The sequence below is a fragment of the Colletotrichum navitas genome, assembly GCF_030913465.1.
Source record: "Colletotrichum navitas strain CBS 125086 chromosome Unknown LY79scaffold_24, whole genome shotgun sequence".
NCBI classification, from domain to species: domain Eukaryota; kingdom Fungi; phylum Ascomycota; class Sordariomycetes; order Glomerellales; family Glomerellaceae; genus Colletotrichum; species Colletotrichum navitas.
The window spans coordinates 147,130-166,248 of NW_026850570.1; the positions used below are offsets into that span (position 1 = coordinate 147,130).

The 19,119-nt window shown below is 54.1% G+C and overlaps 6 protein-coding genes across 6 annotated transcripts; 3 read left to right on the forward strand and 3 right to left on the reverse strand.

Annotated features, from left to right (window-relative positions):
- Positions 1–27: 27 nt before the first annotated feature.
- On the reverse strand, positions 28–2,195 carry LY79DRAFT_551347 (eukaryotic aspartyl protease). Its single transcript, XM_060557638.1, has 3 exons — positions 1,841–2,195; positions 601–1,702; positions 28–539 (listed from the first exon to the last, which is right to left on the reverse strand). The coding sequence occupies exons 1-3, from the start codon at positions 2,060–2,062 to the stop codon at positions 235–237; spliced, it is 1,629 nt and encodes a 542-aa protein (XP_060414892.1). The 5' UTR covers positions 2,063–2,195; the 3' UTR covers positions 28–234.
- Positions 2,196–6,299: 4,104 nt separating this feature from the next.
- On the reverse strand, positions 6,300–7,331 carry LY79DRAFT_513983 (uncharacterized protein; the record flags this gene model as incomplete). The annotated part of the gene is made up of 1 exon (XM_060554550.1): positions 6,300–7,331. The coding sequence occupies one exon, from the start codon at positions 7,329–7,331 to the stop codon at positions 6,300–6,302; it is 1,032 nt and encodes a 343-aa protein (XP_060414893.1).
- Positions 7,332–7,821: 490 nt separating this feature from the next.
- LY79DRAFT_669151 (CHD5 domain-containing protein) lies at positions 7,822–8,607 on the forward strand (the record flags this gene model as incomplete). The annotated part of the gene is made up of 3 exons (XM_060563603.1): positions 7,822–7,908; positions 7,982–8,168; positions 8,234–8,607. 3 exons carry the CDS (start codon positions 7,822–7,824, stop codon positions 8,605–8,607), a joined length of 648 nt encoding a protein of 215 aa, XP_060414894.1.
- Positions 8,608–9,536: 929 nt separating this feature from the next.
- Positions 9,537–12,556, forward strand: LY79DRAFT_551362 (V-type ATPase, V0 complex, 116kDa subunit family). The gene is made up of 5 exons (XM_060557639.1): positions 9,537–9,737; positions 9,813–9,891; positions 9,957–11,987; positions 12,040–12,219; positions 12,274–12,556. Exons 1-5 carry the CDS (start codon positions 9,609–9,611, stop codon positions 12,444–12,446), a joined length of 2,592 nt encoding a protein of 863 aa, XP_060414895.1. The 5' UTR covers positions 9,537–9,608; the 3' UTR covers positions 12,447–12,556.
- Positions 12,557–16,016, reverse strand: LY79DRAFT_551363 (metallo-beta-lactamase superfamily protein). The gene is made up of 5 exons (XM_060557640.1): positions 15,611–16,016; positions 15,463–15,560; positions 14,026–15,157; positions 13,259–13,964; positions 12,557–13,169 (listed from the first exon to the last, which is right to left on the reverse strand). Exons 1-5 carry the CDS (start codon positions 15,761–15,763, stop codon positions 12,691–12,693), a joined length of 2,568 nt encoding a protein of 855 aa, XP_060414896.1. The 5' UTR covers positions 15,764–16,016; the 3' UTR covers positions 12,557–12,690.
- A 433-nt stretch (positions 16,017–16,449) lies between these two features.
- LY79DRAFT_514036 (uncharacterized protein) lies at positions 16,450–18,404 on the forward strand (the record flags this gene model as incomplete). Its single annotated transcript, XM_060554555.1, has 2 exons — positions 16,450–17,695; positions 17,746–18,404. 2 exons carry the CDS (start codon positions 16,450–16,452, stop codon positions 18,402–18,404), a joined length of 1,905 nt encoding a protein of 634 aa, XP_060414897.1.
- Between the last annotated feature and the right edge of the window lie 715 nt (positions 18,405–19,119).

The window sequence follows — 19,119 nt, forward strand, 5'->3', positions numbered from 1 at the left end:
GCGAAGACTGGCTAGTTCAATGAGAAGATCGGAAAGAAGCCGTGATTTGACCAGCAAGAATCAGACGCTTTTATTTACCATTACAAGTTATATCTATATCTACAATGGCCGTAATGTAGGGGGCCGTCTGTGTCGGTCCCTGAAGGGGGTATCATGTGCACGTAACTATCCAGTGTCCCATTTGGGTTCGCGATCGTCAGATCACTGCGCTTAAAAGTCAAAAAATCTTACTCCTCAGTGGAATCCCAGCAAGGCAACAAGGCAAAAAGTGGCGACAGTGGCTGCCTTGACCACAGTGAGAGAGGCGGACGATGCCGCACCGGAATGGGATACGGGCGAAGTCTGCGCGGCGGCAGTTGCCGACGCGGTAATTGCCGACGCGGCAGTCTCATGACCGCCCAATCCGAGCCCGGGTTTGGGCGTCTGCACAGCAGTCCCAATGTTGGCGTTGTCAGAGTTACCAACCACTGGTGGCGTGGTCGAGGAGTCGCTACTGGACGTGGTCGTCACTGGCGGTGGGTCGACTCTCTTGGCGAATCCTTTTGAAATATACAGTTAGCACACATCAACGTACAGCACAAGAGTACCGTCGAAACTCACCAATACGCTTCTGATCCGTATCAAAGACGGTGTAGACATTCTTGAGAAAGACATCGCCCAGGAGCCAGGCTCCCGTCACGACCTCGTGACCGTATATGTTGCTTATACAGGTACCATCGGCGCCAGGGACGCCTCTCCAATCCTTGGCGGAAATAATATAGCTGATATTGGAGAAGGTGTACGTGACATCCTTGTTGCTGTCGCACGGCACCTTGTAGGTTGTGCCGGCCTCGTCCGCAGTAGATCCGGGGATGTTCTTGTGGAACGCGGCAACATCGTCCTTGGGACCAAAAACATACGAGGTACCGGTGTCAATGTAAGCAAGCTTACCTGCCGCGCCAGACTTGAGGCCATCATAGGCAATGCCGTCCAGAGGAACTGCCCAATCACCAAGTGCGTTCCCAACTGCGGTGTAGGTGATATCGCCAGTGTACTTGTCAGGGTTGCATACACCGAAACTGATTTCGCTCATGTTGGGTCCGTCTGCTGCCCTGCTCAGATACACGCAGAAGATGTTGGCAGGAAGTTGCGTGGAGTTCTTGACAACTTGCATGAAGTTTTCCGTCTCGCCGCCTGCCATCGAAAGCCCGAGGATGCCGTCAAAGGGGAAGTGGTTGAAGTCATCCGAGGTCTCGTTGGCAACACCAAACTGAAAGTCAAAATTCATACCAGCAAAGGATAAAGTATCGGTGACTTTGTCGCCCTTTACAGAGCCAGATCCGTAGGCGACGGAAAAGGTTTCGCCGGTGACCTTGTACGTTGCAGAGTCGGGAGGGCCAAACGAGCCGTGCTTTTCGCACGCTGTTGATTTGCACGATGAACCCATGACCCAACTGGTACCGGCTCCAGTATCCATGAGCATCCACATAGGCTTCTTGTTGTTACCAAGCTTGACCTGGGCAAAGTAGGAGAAGTCGGTGCCATCTTGGGCCACACCGACCGCGTTCTTGAGCTTGGTATCGGCAGCCTTGACAATACGGTACTGACTCTGTCTCTTGGACCTCGACGCCTTCTCACGGACGGCAGCGGATTGAAATCTCGCATATTTGCGGGTGAGGCGTTCCACTTCGCGGACAACTCGTTCGGATTCAGAATTTGTTGTCTACGAGTTGGGTTATTAGCTTTAAATACATGACATCGGCGCCGGATACAATTACAAAACACATAGTCCCCAAACCAGTGTCTAAGCACAAGGGAAGCATTCGAATAGGAATCATTTAGACAAGGCAACTCCACTTACCGAGAAATCGTGTGTGGCTTGAGGGCCGAGCTGGGAGGCGGGGAGCTTGATAACCTTGACGGCATCTACAACATCAGACCCGAGCTCATCTCCACCCTTCAACTGCCTCTTGGTTGGCAAGACGCAGTCGCCCTTTTCGAGACACTCCGGACTAGGCCAGGGAAAGAAAGCGTGTGTGGACGTGAAGAGCAGCGAAAGGTAGACCAAGGTGGCAGAACGCATCGTATAGCTGAGCAAGATGCCGGTCGACTAGGCAAAGCATTAACCGTGACCGAGGAGGCGGGTGGTCAATGCAAGGCCAGTGAATAATAGAGCCGCACGAGCAAGGTAAACGCTTTCAAGTCAATTCCAAAGGGGGGGGGGGGGGGGGGGGGGGGGGTGCGTGAGTGATCGGAAAACGGTTCAAGCAAAAGTAATGCGTGCTTTATCGGCCTTGATAGACTCAAACTCGGGCAAGGCAGCGGGTTCCAGACGCCGCGGTGGTGTTGGACAGATTATGATATTAAGAATTAAGTCGAGCGCATCGAGGAACTGGTCGAGAGCGAGTATATAACGGCCAGAAGACGTGGTGGTGTAAGGGGGAATGTGCGAATTTTGAATGTGAGCTTGGCGTGTGGCTCTGAAAATGCTGTACGCGGGCCGGTCGAGCCAAAAAGGGCAGGACAATGAAACAGAGGGACGGGTTGTCGAGGGAGGCGTTACCAGCAACAACTGCTAGAGACAAGATGCAAGACGATGAGACAAGGGCGAGAGCTAAGGAGCTAAGGGCAGGGCAGAAGACGCAGACGCGATGGGCGGGTTCTCCTGACTACCTATATCCGCGTCATACACAAGACAAGAAAAACGAAGCGGCGACTGGAAAGAGTAGATGGATAAATCGACAAGTCGGAGAGGAAAGGGGCGAGTCAGGTCCTTTAGGAAAGAGGAGGAAGGGTAGAGAGAGGAAGGATGGTTAGGTTAGACGGCGATGTGAGGTGAGGAGAGGTGAGGAGGGAGAGGTCAGGCAAGGCAAGGCAAGGCAAGAGGCAAGGAGAGGGGATGATCGTGAGGGGAGTATTCGCAGATATGGGGATTTGCGAATCGGAGAGCGAGGAGCCCTGGATAACTAGCTAGACCCAGGCGAGCTAAGGCTCTAGCGACGATGGACTGGTCCAGGGATCGAATTGGGAAGTGTGGAGGTGCGCAACTCAAGTGTGGAAAAAGTGGAATGGAAGGGTAGTGGCGGACATGGTGCATGGTCATGGTGCCTCGTGTATGGTGGTGATGAGTGGCTGGCTGGCATGGATGTATAGTCGGCAGGTCCAGAGCTGCAGCCATACAGGAGAGGTACAGATACTCAAAGAAGTCAAGATATGCTCTACCTACCTTGGAGGGCATCTGGCAAAGCGAGTACTTGTTCTCTGCCGTACCCTATTTGTGCTGAATGGCCGTGCTAAGTATCTACCGGCCCGCCGTTGCTGCTCAACTGTTGCCGCTTCAGCGCTCCGAGAGGCCTTCTCCATCTACGTACTCGGTGCCTTCTTAACCACCTTTGCACTAGTGTACGGAGTAGTCGGCGAGGGATGGGTGACAGTCGCATGCTGCGCACCTACTGACGCCGCATGCAATGGCACGGGGGAGTATTGCTGTGCAGTGTTTCTAGCATGGCATAAGCGGGCGTTACCCCATTGGCTGCAACCTCTCCTTTTTCTCTTTCTTTCTTTCTGTCTCTCACTTTTCCGCCTTCATCCTTCCCTTCGTCCCCCTAGCGTACCTTACCTACTTACCTACCTATGTAGGTAAAGTGTCGATTTTTTTTTTTTTCGTCAGTTCTGCCAGTGTGTCGTGTCTCGCGCAGCAAACGCCCGTTGGGCACTCGCTGGGGGTGGGGGCCACCCCCTGGACACACCAGATGGCAACCGCTTGGCTCAGTGTCACGCTTGTGGTGGAGTCTACAGGGCCCCGTGGTGTCATGCAGGTCGCTCTCTCACAGGAAACATGGCAGGAGGTACCTGTCGAGCGACAGAGAGGAAGAACCAAGGAACGATGAGCCGCGGTATATCCGTACTCCTTCACCTAAATCTGCTTACCTAGGCAGTGCCTGCGATAAAAGGAAAGAGAAACAAAGTCTATTTCTCGTAGCCGTACCATCTTGAGATGAACTCCCCTCTCCGGCCAATTCGGCCCGTCCACTCAAGTCACCATGTTGCACTGATTGGCCATTTGTTTGGCGTGTCTTCCCCTCCGACCGTCGATTCTTTTCTCCTTTAGGACTGTTCTTTCAGGGGCCCAAACGCCTCGACTCCAGTTCTCTTCCTCGGCGTCCTAAATTGCTGCGTACAGTATCCGTACACTAAACGGGGGTGGGAATCATCGCCATCTCCAGACGCATGCGTTCCTCGCGCTTGTTTCTTCGACTGGCTGAGGCCACCTCCACGCCTCCTGTCTCGAACTCCTCCTCGTTTTCTCGTTGCTCTAAGCTACTTCGGCGCCGGACTCCACTCCGGGCGGGACAAATCGACCTGCATCTCGGCACAATCGTTGTTTGCGTCCATGTCATGATGATAATGATGAGATGATGATGATGATGATGATGATGGAACATCAACATCACCACCATCTCCATTATCAAGCTGCGACCTCGTAGTGCAACGCTTCTTGCCCAACCCTGCTTGGCGGCTAACGTGTGGAGATACGAAAAGGCATTTGATAGCCGCAGCCACCATATGACGCTTAGCCTTCTTTGGCGCCTAGAAAACAAGGGGTGTCTTGAAGACTCCACTTCCAAAGTTGCCTCGATGCTACTGCGGGTCACCTTCTCCAGTGTCTCTCCAGGTCATGCCCCTTGTTAGCACCGTCGCTGTCCCTTTTGGGAACTCGTCCAAATTGGCCTCTCACTGAGGTTTCTTGTCTCACTCTCTCGTGACTCGCTGCACGTTTTCCGTAGCTGCAAAAGCCTACAGATCAGCCGCGATCCAGGAACTATCTTATTTTCTCGATAGAACCATGACGACTGCTTGCAACCATTAGTGATCTGTCACCTGTCTAGAAGGATCCTCGGCCGCAAACGTGCACGGGCAGGCGGACTCGAGCCCGCCATATGATCGACCTGCTCGACCACGCATCCACGTCAGTTCAACGATCAAACAAACTGGCGGACGCCGCTGAAACTGGCTCGTGCTTCCTATGGAGATGGTCTGGCTTTGCTCCTGTTACCTAATTTGTCCTCGCTTGTATTTGGAGCTGGAGCCACCACAATGCCAGTCGCCTCAACCTCGCTTTCTGCGTTCGACTTGCGACCTCTGGGGGTCCCTAGCTGGTGTAGCCTGCAAAGGCCCGACACTGGAGGGCCTGTATCCGGGGTCTAATGGACGATCGGCCGACTGAGCAAGACGTTAAACAGGGGACACAGGCAACTGATGCTCGATTTAGGTGTTGTGAGAATCACCGGGCCAAGCAGACCCGGGTCCCCAATTTCAATCTTTTGCCTGGAGAGCCACCTATTCTGGCTGCTAATTACCCGGCCCCGTCCTTTTACCCAAAGATTTTCCTTGTCGACTCCACAACACCTGGCAGCTCTCTCTACATGTACGGATTAGAATCTCATTCTCGTCGAGCTGACAAAATGGCACTCGTCAAGCCTGTCACCCCGAGTTGACAATGCCCTTGTCTCAACCGTCGTTATACGAGCAACGGGTCCCTGACCCGACTGTGGCGCCACATTCGCTTTCGCCCGACCGACCGCATCGCTGCAGTTTGTCACTGGGAGAGTGGACGCCAGACCAAGAGCGGACAGGCGGACAGACAACGTTGGCACGACTGTTTGCAGTCGGTCTACTCATCTACCGGTACCCTTCTGACATGTCTTATCCAATCCCAAGAAGGAGGCAATGTCCTCTATGGGATGCTACGTCTCTTAGAACGTCGGCGCAAGCCACCGCCGTCGTCCCGCCCGCTCACTAGTAGGTCCCGATCGTCTCGTATCTTTGAGATTCGCTGCAGGTGCACGAGAGCGTCCGGATGTGGGTGTGATTGACAGGGGTCGAGGTCTCTATGAGTTTCAGCCTCTGAACACCGGCGTCTGCTCAGCTCGGGTGGCTGCCGGCTAAGCTCTTAAGCTCTCCAAGAGTGTGCTCTAGTCCAAACATGCATTCCACAGAGCATCCTGCTGGCTTTTTGCAGAGTATGCAGCGCTGTTGTACATGTGCCACATTGTCCCATCAAACTGGAACTGTCATGCAGTAATGTTGTCAGTTATACGCGTCCTTGCCAGTACGCTGATCTTGATACCCTTCACTTGTGTTCTGCTAGCACTTACATAGCTGTCGGTTCTCTCATGCAGGAACCGATTCCAAGGCTCAACCTGGTAGCGTGTCACAGTGGCTTCGGGCCTCGACGTAAACTCCAAATTTGGATGGCATTGCTGCAAGTGCCGACCACGCGACCCCCGCCCGCAGCATCTATTTCCACCCACAACTATCTACTCCAATGCGCCAGAAATTCCCAAATCGCTGTGGAGACCGAACAACTCGTACCAGTGCTGTGCTGTTTTCAGCACCTTGGCTTCTGTGGAATCATCGGCGTTCACGACCAAAAGCCTTTCCTGAACAGCTGTGAGCTCCTCTCGACCGGCCTGCCCAATCGCCGGTCTCAAAGCTACTGTGCGTAAAAACCACCATACTGATTCGTTGCACCATCGGAGAGACTCCGTCAGCCTTAAAGTTTCCTCGAAGACAGGTAGTGAGGTTTGCGTGCCGCAACCGTCTAGTCTCTCCATCAAATGGGCAAGGAACGACCAGCCAGAGACGTCGACATGATGGCTAAAAGACCACCTCTTGACGCTTTGGATAAGTGATGACAGATCTTCAGGCTCGGCATCAGCCAGAAATATTCTTGTTAACCAACGCGCGTGAGTCCAGGCATAGTAGTTGCGTGGATGCCGCTCTCCAGCTACCATGACGATCAACTCGATGTCCTGTTGAACCGCAACTGGAAGTCCTGCAAGACGGCGCTGTTCCATTAACCACCGCCGATGACTCCATAACGTGGGCGATTTTGTATGTCGATGCAGCCGGCTGGTTAGCAAGCTGTCGACAAACCATTTCTCTCTTGCCAGACGCTCATGTGCATTGTCTCCCGCTGAGATTGCGTCAAGAAGGAGGCGCTTTCTGGTGTTGCTGGCTGTTAGGTGCTCCGGATCCATAAGTAGCATGACGCTTGTGGCAGCGAGCAGCAACTCGATACCGACAACCTCTCCGGCCAGTTTCTTCTGGAAAATCTGCCTCGCGAAGAGGAAGGCCTGTACTATGCGGAGCTTGGGCACCGCAACGGCGTTTTCATCTCGCAGCAGGTGTTCGGCCGGCCCCAAAGGATGGCTTGGACCCAAGATCTCGATCTCGAGAAGCCGATCATCCTCCTGCTGCACAAAGAGACCGGAGATGTCGTCAAATATTTTCTGGTGGTCGCCTTTCTTCAGCGCAGCGATGACATGCTTATCCAGAGCTCTTGACATTGTTGTATCGTTGGGAAGCGTGAGGTAGTGGTCTTGACTCAGAGCATGTCTGTAAAGCTCACGACGGCGCGTGTACACTCAACTGTATGTAAATAGTGGTACACCAGCAATCGAAAGTGACAGGTGATCCACGGAAATGGGCCAAGTCCAGTTACTGATCCTAACGTTGAGGAGGACGTTGGTGAGTTGTACTCCGATGGTATGTAGAGGCAGGAGCTTGAGATGATTGGTTCCCAGTGTGTGTGGTGTAGCGGACTGTGGCTTGCTTACCTGCCGCGTTGTGGCTCAGGTCCCCGCTAAAGATGCATCTCGCGGGGCAATGACATAGGGACCACGTTTTCGCCGCCAAAGGGCTCAATCAGATCCCGTCACGCACCGTCTGCACGACAAACCTCAGTTCAGCTTCGCCCTGCACCCACCCAAATCAATGCAGCAGCATGCGCTCATAGTTACCATAACCGCTTACGAGTTTTAAAAAAGGGTGTCCGCCATGCCCTCTCTACTCGTCATCATCTTTGTGCTGGAGGTGTTCTCCCACCTGGTTAACACCATCGGAGCTGCTACCATTAACAATCTGGTCCGTTTGCTCTCTGACACGACACCCAACCAACTGGCCCATGAAGGAACGTTCATGACTGACTTCCGAGTAGCTTTGGACGTTGCTAAACTACCTTCCCATATCGACCTCGAAGGCCGCAAGGCAGCATCGTAAACTGCAAGCCGAGTTTTTGAAGACACGAAAGGAGCTGAACGCAACCAGTAGCCAGGATGAGTTCGCCAAATGGGCAAAGCTTCGCCGCACGCACGACAAGCAGCTGGAGCAGCTGGAGAAGAGCAGTATGTGACGAAGACTGTCTTCCGTTCACACTATGGGAAACCATGCTGACGTTTGCCTTCCACAGAGCAAAGTCAAGAAGCAGCGAGATCGAAATTCGATACCTACCTGACCGGTTTCCGATGGCTCCTCACCAAGGCGCCGCAATACGGCCTGCCCTTTTGGTATTCAAAGGAGCCTATGTTTTGGCTGCCGTACGGGTGGTTCCCCTATTACGCCGAGTGGATTTTGTCATTCCCCAAAGCGCCGATTGGCAGCGTCAGCATCGCTTCGTGGCAGTTGGCGTGCTCGGGAATGGTCACACTGGTCACCGAGATGATCATCTCGGTCGTTGGACTCGCCTTCGCGGCGAAGCAGGGCAAGGCGCAGCCGGTAAAGACCCCCACGGGGTCGGGGAAAGCTATGCCCGCGGCTGGCTCGTCGGAGAAGAAGGAGCTGTAAGTAGCTTAACAACACGTAGTACTAGGGCGAGTAAGCAAGTAGATATCAAATCTAAAACATACATGCCTGCATTCCTGGTGCCCAGGGTTTCCAATGCATTTTTCTTCATGCCCCATTCTAAAAAGACTTTGCTAGAAAGACATGACATCACCCTATAGCCAATTATATGAACGCATGTCATGGGATGCTGAAGCTCAAGGTGTCTGCCATAGAAATCATGTGGGTTGCAGCGCGTACTGGCCATAGTGGTATGCATTCTTTCTTTGAAGAAAAAGAAGATCAATAAGGCGACGGAATGTATCTCTTTGAAAATTGACGCAAAGTTCTTAATTGCAAACGCTAAGACTTTGTAACACGACGGAGAATGACCCTTGGCAGGGTACTTTGGGTTTGCTCTAGGCGTCATATTGACTTTGATTGACCATTGGTGTCCTTGCGGACCGCCAACAAAGCTTCGAAAGCGCCATAATCACGTACATCTGTAGGCAGCTGAATGAATGTTAGTTGGAGATGCAAGCTGATTGGAGCTAAAGACTGCTTCAGAAGCTCGAGCCCATAATGGCAAGGCTACCGTCAGGAATTTGGAAAGAGAAGGCAGATACAGCTGTCATTGCAGCAAGCTACACGATGAAGAAAACAGAAACTTCAATTTGAAGGCATACAGATCGCTACAAGTTAGCGACTGCCTCTTGCCTCTTGTCTTGTCTCGTGCGCCTGTTGGATGTTGTAGAGGAAAGAAACGAGAAGATTTTGCCTGTGGATAATTCGTAAAAATATTTATCAAGGGCACCGCCACGGTCCACCTACGGTTCACGCCACAGTAGGCGGAAGTGGCGAGTCAGACTATGGATGGAACAACTCTTTCGCCGAAACTCCGGCCCAGCCCCATTGTGCATTCGGAGGCAACGACATCAACTTGGCAACTCTATGTTTCGTCCTGGCATCGAATAAGCTTGATCATCACCCCCTCGAACGGTTCGGAGCTCCCGTCATACATCAAGATGGCTCCGGCACAGGATACCATGTTTCGCTCTGCGAACATGAGTATGGTGCAGCTATACATTTCCAATGAAATCGGTCGCGAGGTTGTTACAGCCCTTGGAGAGCTTGGTCTCCTCCAATTCCGAGACGTACGTTGCCAGTCCTTCGTTCGCAGCATCGACGACAGTCGGTTCATCGAAACTGACATTGTGCTCCTCCTTTAGCTCAACGGCGAAGTCAGTGCTTTCCAGCGCACTTTCACTCAGGAGATCCGAAGACTTGACAATGTCGAACGCCAGTTGCGTACGTCATTACTTGCGACTGCGCGCCCCTTGACGATACAGCAAGAAAAACTAACAGCGCGTCAGGCTACTTTTACTCCCAGATGGAGAAGGCAGGCATCCCCCTCAGAAAGTTCGATGTCGATGCCGAGCGACTTGCCAACCCGTCAACCTCCGAGATTGACGAGCTCGCCGAGCGAAGCCAGAGTCTCGAGCAACGCGTCTTCCAGCTTAACGACAGCTACGAGACATTGAAGAAGCGCGAGGTCGAGCTCACTGAGTGGCGCTGGGTTCTCCGCGAAGCCGGTGGTTTCTTTGACAGAGCTCACGGCAATGTCGAGGAGATCCGCGCGTCTAGCGATAACGATGACGCTCCCCTCCTCCAGGATGTTGAGCAACACAACTCCGCCCCCGAGGTTGAGCGGTCTTTCTCTGGAATGAACATTGGTTTTGTCGCCGGTGTTATCAACAGAGACCGTGTTGCCTCGTTTGAGCGCATTCTCTGGAGAACTCTGCGTGGAAACCTGTACATGAACCAGTCTGAGATTCCCGAGCCGCTCATCGACCCTACCAACAACGAGGAGATCCACAAGAATGTCTTTGTCATCTTCGCTCATGGCAAAGAGATTCTAGCCAAGATCCGTAAGATTTCCGAATCCATGGGTGCCGAGGTGTACAACGTCGACGAGAACAGCGACCTTCGTCGCGACCAGATCCACGAGGTCAACGCTCGCCTCAACGACGTCCAGAACGTCCTTCGCAACACCCAGCAGACCCTGAACGCTGAGCTTATTCAGATCTCTCAGGCTCTGTCTGCTTGGATGGTTCTTATTACGAAGGAGAAGGCGGTTTACAACACTCTTAACCTCTTTTCTTACGACCGTGCTCGCCGCACGCTCATTGCGGAGGGTTGGTGTCCGACCAATGACCTACCCTTAATTCGGTCCACGTTGCAGGATGTGACGAACCGAGCTGGACTTTCGGTGCCTTCCATCATCAATGAGATACGCACCAACAAGACCCCGCCGACGTATATCAAGACCAACAAATTCACCGAGGCTTTCCAGACCATTGTTAACGCCTACGGTACTCCTACTTATCAAGAGGTCAACCCTGCCCTCCCTGTCATTGTTACTTTCCCTTTCCTCTTCGCCGTAATGTTCGGCGACTTTGGACACGCCGTAATTATGGTGTCTGCGGCGCTGGCTATGATCTACTGGGAAAAGCCTCTCAAAAAGGTCACTTTCGAGTTGTTCGCCATGCTCTACTATGGAAGATACATTGCCCTAGTTATGGGCCTCTTCTCGCTCTTCACCGGTCTTATCTACAACGATGTCTTCTCCAAGTCGTTGACTCTGTTCGACAGTGCCTGGAAGTGGGATGTTCCTGATGGTTACAAGACCGGACAGACCCTCACTGCTAAACTCAATGATCATGGCTACCGATACCCCTTCGGTCTGGATTGGAGATGGCACGACACGGACAATGATCTCCTCTTCAGCAACAGTTACAAGATGAAGATGAGTATCGTTCTGGGTTGGGCCCATATGACCTACTCTCTAATTTTCGCCTATGTCAACGCCAAGCACTTCAAGAGACCCATCGATATCTGGGGTAACTTTGTTCCTGGCATGATCTTTTTCCAGTCCATCTTCGGCTACTTGGTTATCTGTATCATCTACAAGTGGTCTGTCAACTGGAACGACCCGCAAAACCCGCGCAACCCGCCCGGATTGCTGAACATGTTGATTTACATGTTTTTGCAGCCCGGTACTCTTGAGGAAGGAGCGCAACTGTATCCTGGACAGGCCGGTGTCCAGGTCTTCCTTTTGCTTCTCGCTGTTATTCAAGTCCCCATCTTGTTGTTCCTGAAGCCGTTCTACCTCCGCTGGGAGCACAACCATGCTCGCGCCAAGGGTTATAGGGGCATTGGCGAGAGCTCTCGCGTTAGTGCACTCGATGGTGACGATGAGGAAGAACGGGGACTCAACGGCCGCCCCAGCTTCGAGTCTGATGGCGAAGGCGTCGCTATGATCACGCAAGACCTTCACGGCGACGAGGAGCATGAGGAGTTTGAGTTCAGCGAAGTCATGATTCATCAAATCATCCACACCATTGGTAAGAACCTCGGCCCCTTGCACTTGAGGCTACATACTAACACTACACATAGAATTCTGCTTGAACTGCGTTTCCCATACTGCTTCGTATTTGCGTCTTTGGGCCTTGTCGCTTGCTCATCAGCAGCTCAGTGCTGTGCTTTGGTCCATGACTCTCGGCCCTGCGCTCAAGTTCGAAGGCATCGTTGGTGCTATTGCGATTGTTGTTGTCTTCTACATGTGGTTTTTCCTTAGTAAGTTGCCGCTGCCATCCTGTCACTTATCGCTTTTGCTAACGGCCTACCTAGCCATTGCCATTTTGGTCATGATGGAGGGTACCAGTGCCATGCTGCACTCTCTCAGATTGGCTTGGGTCGAATCCTTCTCCAAGTTTGCAGAGTTTGCCGGTTGGGCATTCACACCCTTTTCCTTCAGCACCACGTTGGAAGAGTCCGATGAGCTGAAGGAGTATCTGGGTTGATAACTCGTTACCTTTCTGGGTCTCGACAACGCGATGTATTGCATCTTGTTATTTCATTGTAACTTTAGTCCCTCTGTAACATAGCTCAATGCAAAAGAGCATTCGGCTTTTATCCTCTTGCATGCCATCGTAGGTCTTTGTGATTGTGACTGTGACTGCGACTGCGTGACTGCGACTACTCTACATACCACATCAACGCCGTAACAGAAGAACGCCACACGCGCCCATTTTGAGATCATCAAATTTATCCCCAGAGCGGAGCCGTAACCTCAGCAGCATGCTCGCACACACGTCTGACGCGGTCAGCGAATGCCTTGTGGCTGCAATCAACCTCCAAATCCTCCAACCAGACGACGGCCTCCATCTTGTCGACCTTGATGCGGATCCCGGGCACGGGGATGCCGATCTTGTGCAGACGCTCAATTTCAGCCCGGCGGCGCGCCGCCAGCTTATCCTCCTGCTGTGCGTCATCACCCGAGACGTCCATGGAAGCGTCCTCGCCATCTTCCTTGATCGCCTTGACGGCCGTGGCGTCTTCGTCGGCGCCTCCCTCGCCTTGTGAGGGGAGGCGCGGCTCAGCAACGGGGTTGACGTTGTCGGCGCCGAACTGGGCCTCGAGGAACATGAGGAAGCGCTCGAGGCGCTCCGGGGCCGAGACGTTTGCGTGGGGGTTCTTGGGGAGCGGGGGAGGGGCGTGGTCATGCGTGTGAGAACTTGCGGAGCCTGTAAAACTGTTAGACTTTTCTGCGTAAAGGAAAGAATGGAAGACTGGGGAATAGGAAACCCAAGAAGGAGGGCAAAAAAAGACGTACGTTTGACGGCGGCGGGACTGCTTTCTATGGAGAAGAGGCATGCCATAACGGCGTCGGCGATACCGTCGTTGAGCATGTTCCCTTCCCACTCCAGCTCCACCTCGCCGTCGCTGCGGTACCGCACGGCGACACAACCCATGACCAGGTATGCCGCAACGGGATGGGCGACCTCCTCGTCGGCCTCTTCTTGCTTCTGATCGTCCTCCTGCATCTCGTGGTCCTCGCTGTCCTCGGTCTTGGTCCCGTTCCCGTTGGCGACCGTGCCGTCTTTAGCGGCCTTAGGGGCCTTGCGCATCTCGGGGAGCTCCTCGACGCTGCCGAACACGCCCTCAAGACCCCAGCGGACGAGGTCGATGCCGGCGGCCGTAAGACGGAGCCGTTGCTTGCAGGTGATTGTCGTGGTGTTGAGGCCAGCGTACTCACGCAGGTCCTCCGGGGCCATGAGGGAGAGCTTGAAGTCGTTCTGGACGAGAACGCCTGTAACCAGCTGTTGCTGCTGCTGCGTGGGCGAAGACAGGGAGGTCGGGGGTGGGATAGTGGCGAGCTTGCCGACGACCTTGGCCATCTTGTCCTGCTTGAAGGGGATGCGGAGCTCCTCGCAGTTCTTGGGGCTGAACACCTTGACCTTTTGGGTCTTGCCGGCATTCAGGGACAGGAGCTTGGACTTGAGACGCATCATGTTATGCTGTTCGCCGTGGACGAGAATCTGAAGAATGTCAGTCTGTTTGTTATGTGCAGTCGGGGAACCAAGGAAAACGACTGCTTACCACAACGGGTGCCGCGACCTCTTCGATGAACTCGCGGTTCTCCGTGCCGTCGACATGTGCAGCAAATGAGTACTCGGCGACGCTGCACCGACGTGGGATGAAGAGCTTCTCACTTTCGCCGCCGGGCCCACGCCGGGCTCCAGCTGTGGTGCGGCTCATGACGGCCTGGATTTGGTCGGGTTCCTGCATAATCTGCTTCGCCATGGTGCCCTCGACACTGTAACCGGTGATAATAACGCCGTTCTTGTCATTCGGGGCCCAGCGCTCGAGCAGCTCACGGCTGACGCCGTTCTGCAGCATACCGGGACTGGCCAGCATGACGCAGCCGCCAACGTCGTCGAAGCGGTCGAGGTTCTTCAGGGAGCGGATGTACTTGAAGTCCCAAGGACCGCCCTTGCCGGAACCGTCGCCTGAGGCCTCGGCCTCGGCCATGCGCTCGCGGAAGAGGCGCTTGATATTGTCGTTCATGGCGCCGACGTAAGTCTGGTAGACGACCATACACTTGCGGGCAAGGTTACTAGCGTAGTAGATGGGGAACTTTTGGAACTCGGCGTGCTTGCCCCAGTACTCGTCCAGAATCAGAAGCAACTCCTGGGCTCGTCCGAGAGCGAAGACAGGCATCAAGACCCTGCCGCCGCGGTTGAGGATACTGGTGATGGACTTCATCAGAGCCTGTTCTCGTTCAAGTCGGGGCACGTGTGAGGCAATGCCGTAGGTCGACTCGGTGATGAGGACGTCAATCTTGACGCCCTTGGGTACTTCGGCGGAGACCAGATGCCTATCCTGTTCGCGGGAGTAGTCTCCGGTGAAGAAGATTTTGAGACCGGCGATTTCAATGAGAAACATGGCAGCCCCGAGAACATGGCCGGCAGGATAGGGGGTAATGCGGATAGAGGAGATGGTGTGTGTCGTATGATAGTCAATAGCCTCAATTTGGGGGAAGGTGTTCAGATGATCTGCCTCTGTATAGACTGGTTGTGAGGTCGGATTGGACGAGGTGTTTCCAACACGAACACTGTCCTGGATGAGCCATTTGTAGATAGCCTTTGTGGGATGGGTCATGAAAACTCGTCCTCTAAAGTTCGTCTTGGACAGTACATATGGTAATGAAGCAGCGTGGTCAACGTGAAAACTATCGTCCCATTAGCAACCTGGATCAGAGCAAAGTATCTACAGCGACGCCCTGGAACGACGCCGAGAGCTATCACGATGACGAGGACGGCAAGGCAAGGCAGGGTGAGGAAAAGAAGTTTTGTATTGTTTCTGTGTACAGTAATGAAATAGCATAAGAGGCGTAGCAAAAGGCTCCATCAGGGTACTAGAGTCGCCAAAGGGCGCCGTCCCGAGCCAAGGGCATGATCCCGTATATTGTTTTTCAAGTCGTTCACTGCCTTGCCCTGTGATCCAATAGCATATGGGAGGGGAAGGGGGGCTTACTGGCTGATTAGGAGCACGTCGACTGTACTGAGATCGAAATCGTCGAAGAAGGGAAGCGCCGCGAGGCCGTCGTAAGCTGGGTGCTGGCCGGCATCGAGCTATGAGAAACATCAGTGTCTGCTCGTCTGGCGGGAAGGGGGTTTCGTACCATAACCGTCTTTCCTTTGTATTGTATGATATGGCATGACCTGCCGACTTCGTTTCCACCCCCGAGGCAGAGAAACATCAGCTCGTCTGCAGGGTCTACTGGTTCGTCAGAGACTATGGCCGCCATGGCCGAGGCCTTTCTCTTCGCCGCCATGATTGTAAATGCGATTGTCGCAGACAGCGAGGAAGAAAACTACGATTTGCGATTGTCGCACCAGATGGTGACTGTCGTTGACCCTATCAGCTCATCTGCAACAGCTCAGCCCTGTGCGCGATGTTTCGTTAACGGGAACGGTCCTCCCTCAACGAAGAGCAGAGGAGTAGGGATGTGGAGCGACACAAAGGCGAGGATGCTGGAGTGACGCGCAGGTGCTAAAGGAGTCGCGTAAAAGTTGGCCGCAGGTCTGGTTCAACTGGAGCTTCAGCCTAGACGCTCAGGCCATATTGCGCGGCATTGGAGAAGAGGCTGATCTATCACGTGACTTTAAATTTACGCGGTTCTCAGTTCCGCCTGGAGACAGCTCCTCCTTCCAAATACTCACCACTCCGTCACGCTTGATATCACCCAACGGTCAACAGTTCTCAACATCGCGATCGCGAAAACATCGAGCTCAAGCTGTAGCAAATAATCAACAGATACGATTCGATCTCGAGAATTCATTGTCTGGGCGAAACGACGCACACAGCAGATGGGCAGAGTCGCGTAAGGATTGCCCAGGCTGTTTGGCCTGCTGAGCTTCATCGGAGCGGCTTCTGATTAACCTCTTGTTTCGACTTACTGGAATCTATTCCTCGACATATTGTAATAACGCAGAAAATATGGCGCAGTCGCAGCCTCAGATGCCGCAGAGGGCGTTCTCACCTCCTCAACCCTCCCCCTCTCCCGCCGCGACGCAAGCCGGTTTTGCGCTTCCTCCTAATAAACGACCGCGTCTTTCACCCGGCGCAACCCCGCAACCCGAATCTCCTTACTCTACTTCACCTTACGCGGCAAGCCCGGGCGCTGCGGTGACACCTTCCACGGCTGCGACGTCCGCCGGTTCTCCCATCTACCCCAACGCGGCGCAACAGCAACAACAGCAGCAGCAGCAGCAGCAACCTGTCACACCAGGCTATGCGACACCATACGCGAACGGCACCGCCACCTCAGCTCTTGCTTTGCCGGATACACGACCGACCCCTCCTCCGCAAGTTTCTACCCCTCAACCGCCGGCGCCACCTACCCTCCCTCAATACACCACGGCGACTTTGGCACTCGGCACCAACACGCCAGGCACGCCAGTCATGCAGCAACCGTCGACCCCCGGAGCTATGGGGCCACCCTCCAGGCCCCCCGACCGACCGCAAAAGGAGTACGAATACGACGTGACGGACTCATTGGCCGGTACTGGCATCGACCTGCGCGCCGAAGAGCAGTTCCTGTCTGAACTCTACGTCCCTGAGTCGAGAACCGGCTATCCTCCTTACCCCCCAGGCAATAAGGGAAGCTTTTATGGTGCAGGTCCAGCAAACCAGCCTGCTCAGCAGGCTGGCACTGACTCTCAGAATCAACTTGTGGCACAAGCGGCGGAGAAAGCTTGGCAGGAGTCCGCGAAGCGTCTGGCTCAGACTAGGACTATGGAGCTTAACAACGCGTTTCTTCAAGTACCCGTCGTCTTCCGAAAGGCGGAGAAGTTTGCCAAGGACCAGGGTCTATCGCTTAACCTAGAGGTTAAGAACAGCAACCAGCCGATGGGTCGGATGCGCCTGCCAGAGGAGTTTCCGGCGCCTAACGTGACCGTTAGCACTAAGAGTGGGCCCGACTCTACCATGGTGACGACTTCGGGGACATGGATTCCTCAGGAGGCTTTCTTGGTGGACCAGTTGGCTCTGCTTTCCCTCGCCACCAAGCAGCGACTTAGGACCCTCATGGAGGACTCGAATCGGATTGCTCGGACTCGACAAGCATCGTCACACGGCGAGGTCCCCGAGGAGTGGCAGACGGCAGCGGCTCCGCTGAAGAGCGCCCCGGAAACGCAGGGAGAGGACGCGACACAGCAAACGGCGACTGAGGACGGCGCTAGCCCCCGCACAAGCGCTCAGAAGCGTCAGTACATGTGGTACTTATATGCTTTCAGTATACTGACTCTTATATAGGCCCTCTTGAAAACGCTTCATCCAGCCAGCCCAGCAAGGTGCAGAAGGTCGCAGCCACGAACACAATGAGCCATACTGTTCGAGAAGTGGGCAAGGCTGAACGAGACTGGGAAGAGAGACGGTTGAGGAAGCGCAATGCCCGCAAAGATGGAACTACCGAGGCCGCGTCAACGCCATCCCGCGCCGGCTCGGTTGCGCCTGGTACCCCCGGTGGTTCAGCGCCAGATTCGGAGAAGTCCATCTCGAAGAAGGAGCAGAAGAAACTCGATGCTGTTAAAAAGGCAGAGGCTAGCAGCCACGCCAACCAGAACATCACGAGTAGCATGTTCGTCGGCATGCCCAAGACGGGATCACTATTCGGAAAGAAGAAGGGCGGCAAGTCGTACTCGTGGATGACGGGCGGCGCCAGTGGTGCTAGCACACCGAGAATGGGCACGCCCGGGAAGCCGGGCGGCGCAGCCGCTCCGGGGCCCCCGGCGCCGGCGAACCACGCCCTGACAGTCGAGGGGCGGGCACGGCTCGGTAGTTGGCGCGAAGACAAGGAAAAGGGCAAGAACATCCAACTGCGAGACTGGGTGGCGGCCCTAGAGGGTGACGAGATTGAGTTGCGAGCTATGCAGGCGGCATACGACAAGCTGGACACATCGGACCCCAAGTAGGGACTGGGTGACGTTCGACGCGATCAGCAGTCTGCGCTTGGCAAGCGTTCTCGAGACATATCGGATTCATAGGAGTGGCTCAACCTCCGTGTTGTATTTTTATCATTTTAGCATGGCGTTACGCAGACAGCATGGTCAAGACGGACGGTCGGATGCATAGTAGCTCTTTACGGAAGGGGGACAAAATCGATGCCAACCAACTGGGGCCACGATGACGCAGAGACACCAGGCCTTCGGATCGTGGGGAGAGGATGGCCTCTTTCTTACCTTTAATGCGCCTCAGAGGCAGACAGCGAGAGCTTCAGTTAGTGTCTGATCTCACAAAAAACAAGAAATTAGTAAATACCGTCAAATACTCCAGCTTTGCCTGCCAACTACCTATCCATGCCCCTGTGCTACAAACTATCCCGGGAGTTCGGCGTTCAGCTATGGCTGGGATGTGAGTAAGCAGCCACCGAGTATCTTATCCAAATTCTCGATTTGACCGCTCATCCCCAACCGGCAATCTCGGCTGCAGATCTGCATCTGAGCTGTCCGTTGGGACCCTCGCAGTCACTGGCCTAGAGGATTTGTCAAAAGATTCGACATGGCATAACACACCTTTGTGGAGAATCATGATGTCGTGACGTCCGGATGATCAATGGTCATCGTCGTCCAAGTCTTTTCCAGATCGCGGGTCAGCCTCCTTCCTGCCGGTCTTTTCCGCTTTGAGCAG

Coding starts and splice junctions, on each gene's coding strand:
- LY79DRAFT_551347 (XM_060557638.1), bottom strand. CDS start 2,062: ATGCGTTCTGCCACCTTGGTCTACCTTTCGCTGCTCTTCACGTCCACA. Junction 1,703..1,840: donor AAGCCACACACGATTTCTCG/GTAAGTGGAGTT, acceptor CCCAACTCGTAG/ACAACAAATTCTGAATCCGA. Junction 540..600: donor TACGGATCAGAAGCGTATTG/GTGAGTTTCGAC, acceptor ATATTTCAAAAG/GATTCGCCAAGAGAGTCGAC.
- LY79DRAFT_551362 (XM_060557639.1), top strand. CDS start 9,609: ATGGCTCCGGCACAGGATACCATGTTTCGCTCTGCGAACATGAGTATG. Junction 11,988..12,039: donor TCAAATCATCCACACCATTG/GTAAGAACCTCG, acceptor CACTACACATAG/AATTCTGCTTGAACTGCGTT. Junction 12,220..12,273: donor CTACATGTGGTTTTTCCTTA/GTAAGTTGCCGC, acceptor CGGCCTACCTAG/CCATTGCCATTTTGGTCATG.
- LY79DRAFT_551363 (XM_060557640.1), bottom strand. CDS start 15,763: ATGGCGGCGAAGAGAAAGGCCTCGGCCATGGCGGCCATAGTCTCTGAC. Junction 15,158..15,462: donor GACGTGCTCCTAATCAGCCA/GTAAGCCCCCCT, acceptor ATGGGACGATAG/TTTTCACGTTGACCACGCTG. Junction 13,170..13,258: donor CAGTCCCGCCGCCGTCAAAC/GTACGTCTTTTT, acceptor ACAGTTTTACAG/GCTCCGCAAGTTCTCACACG.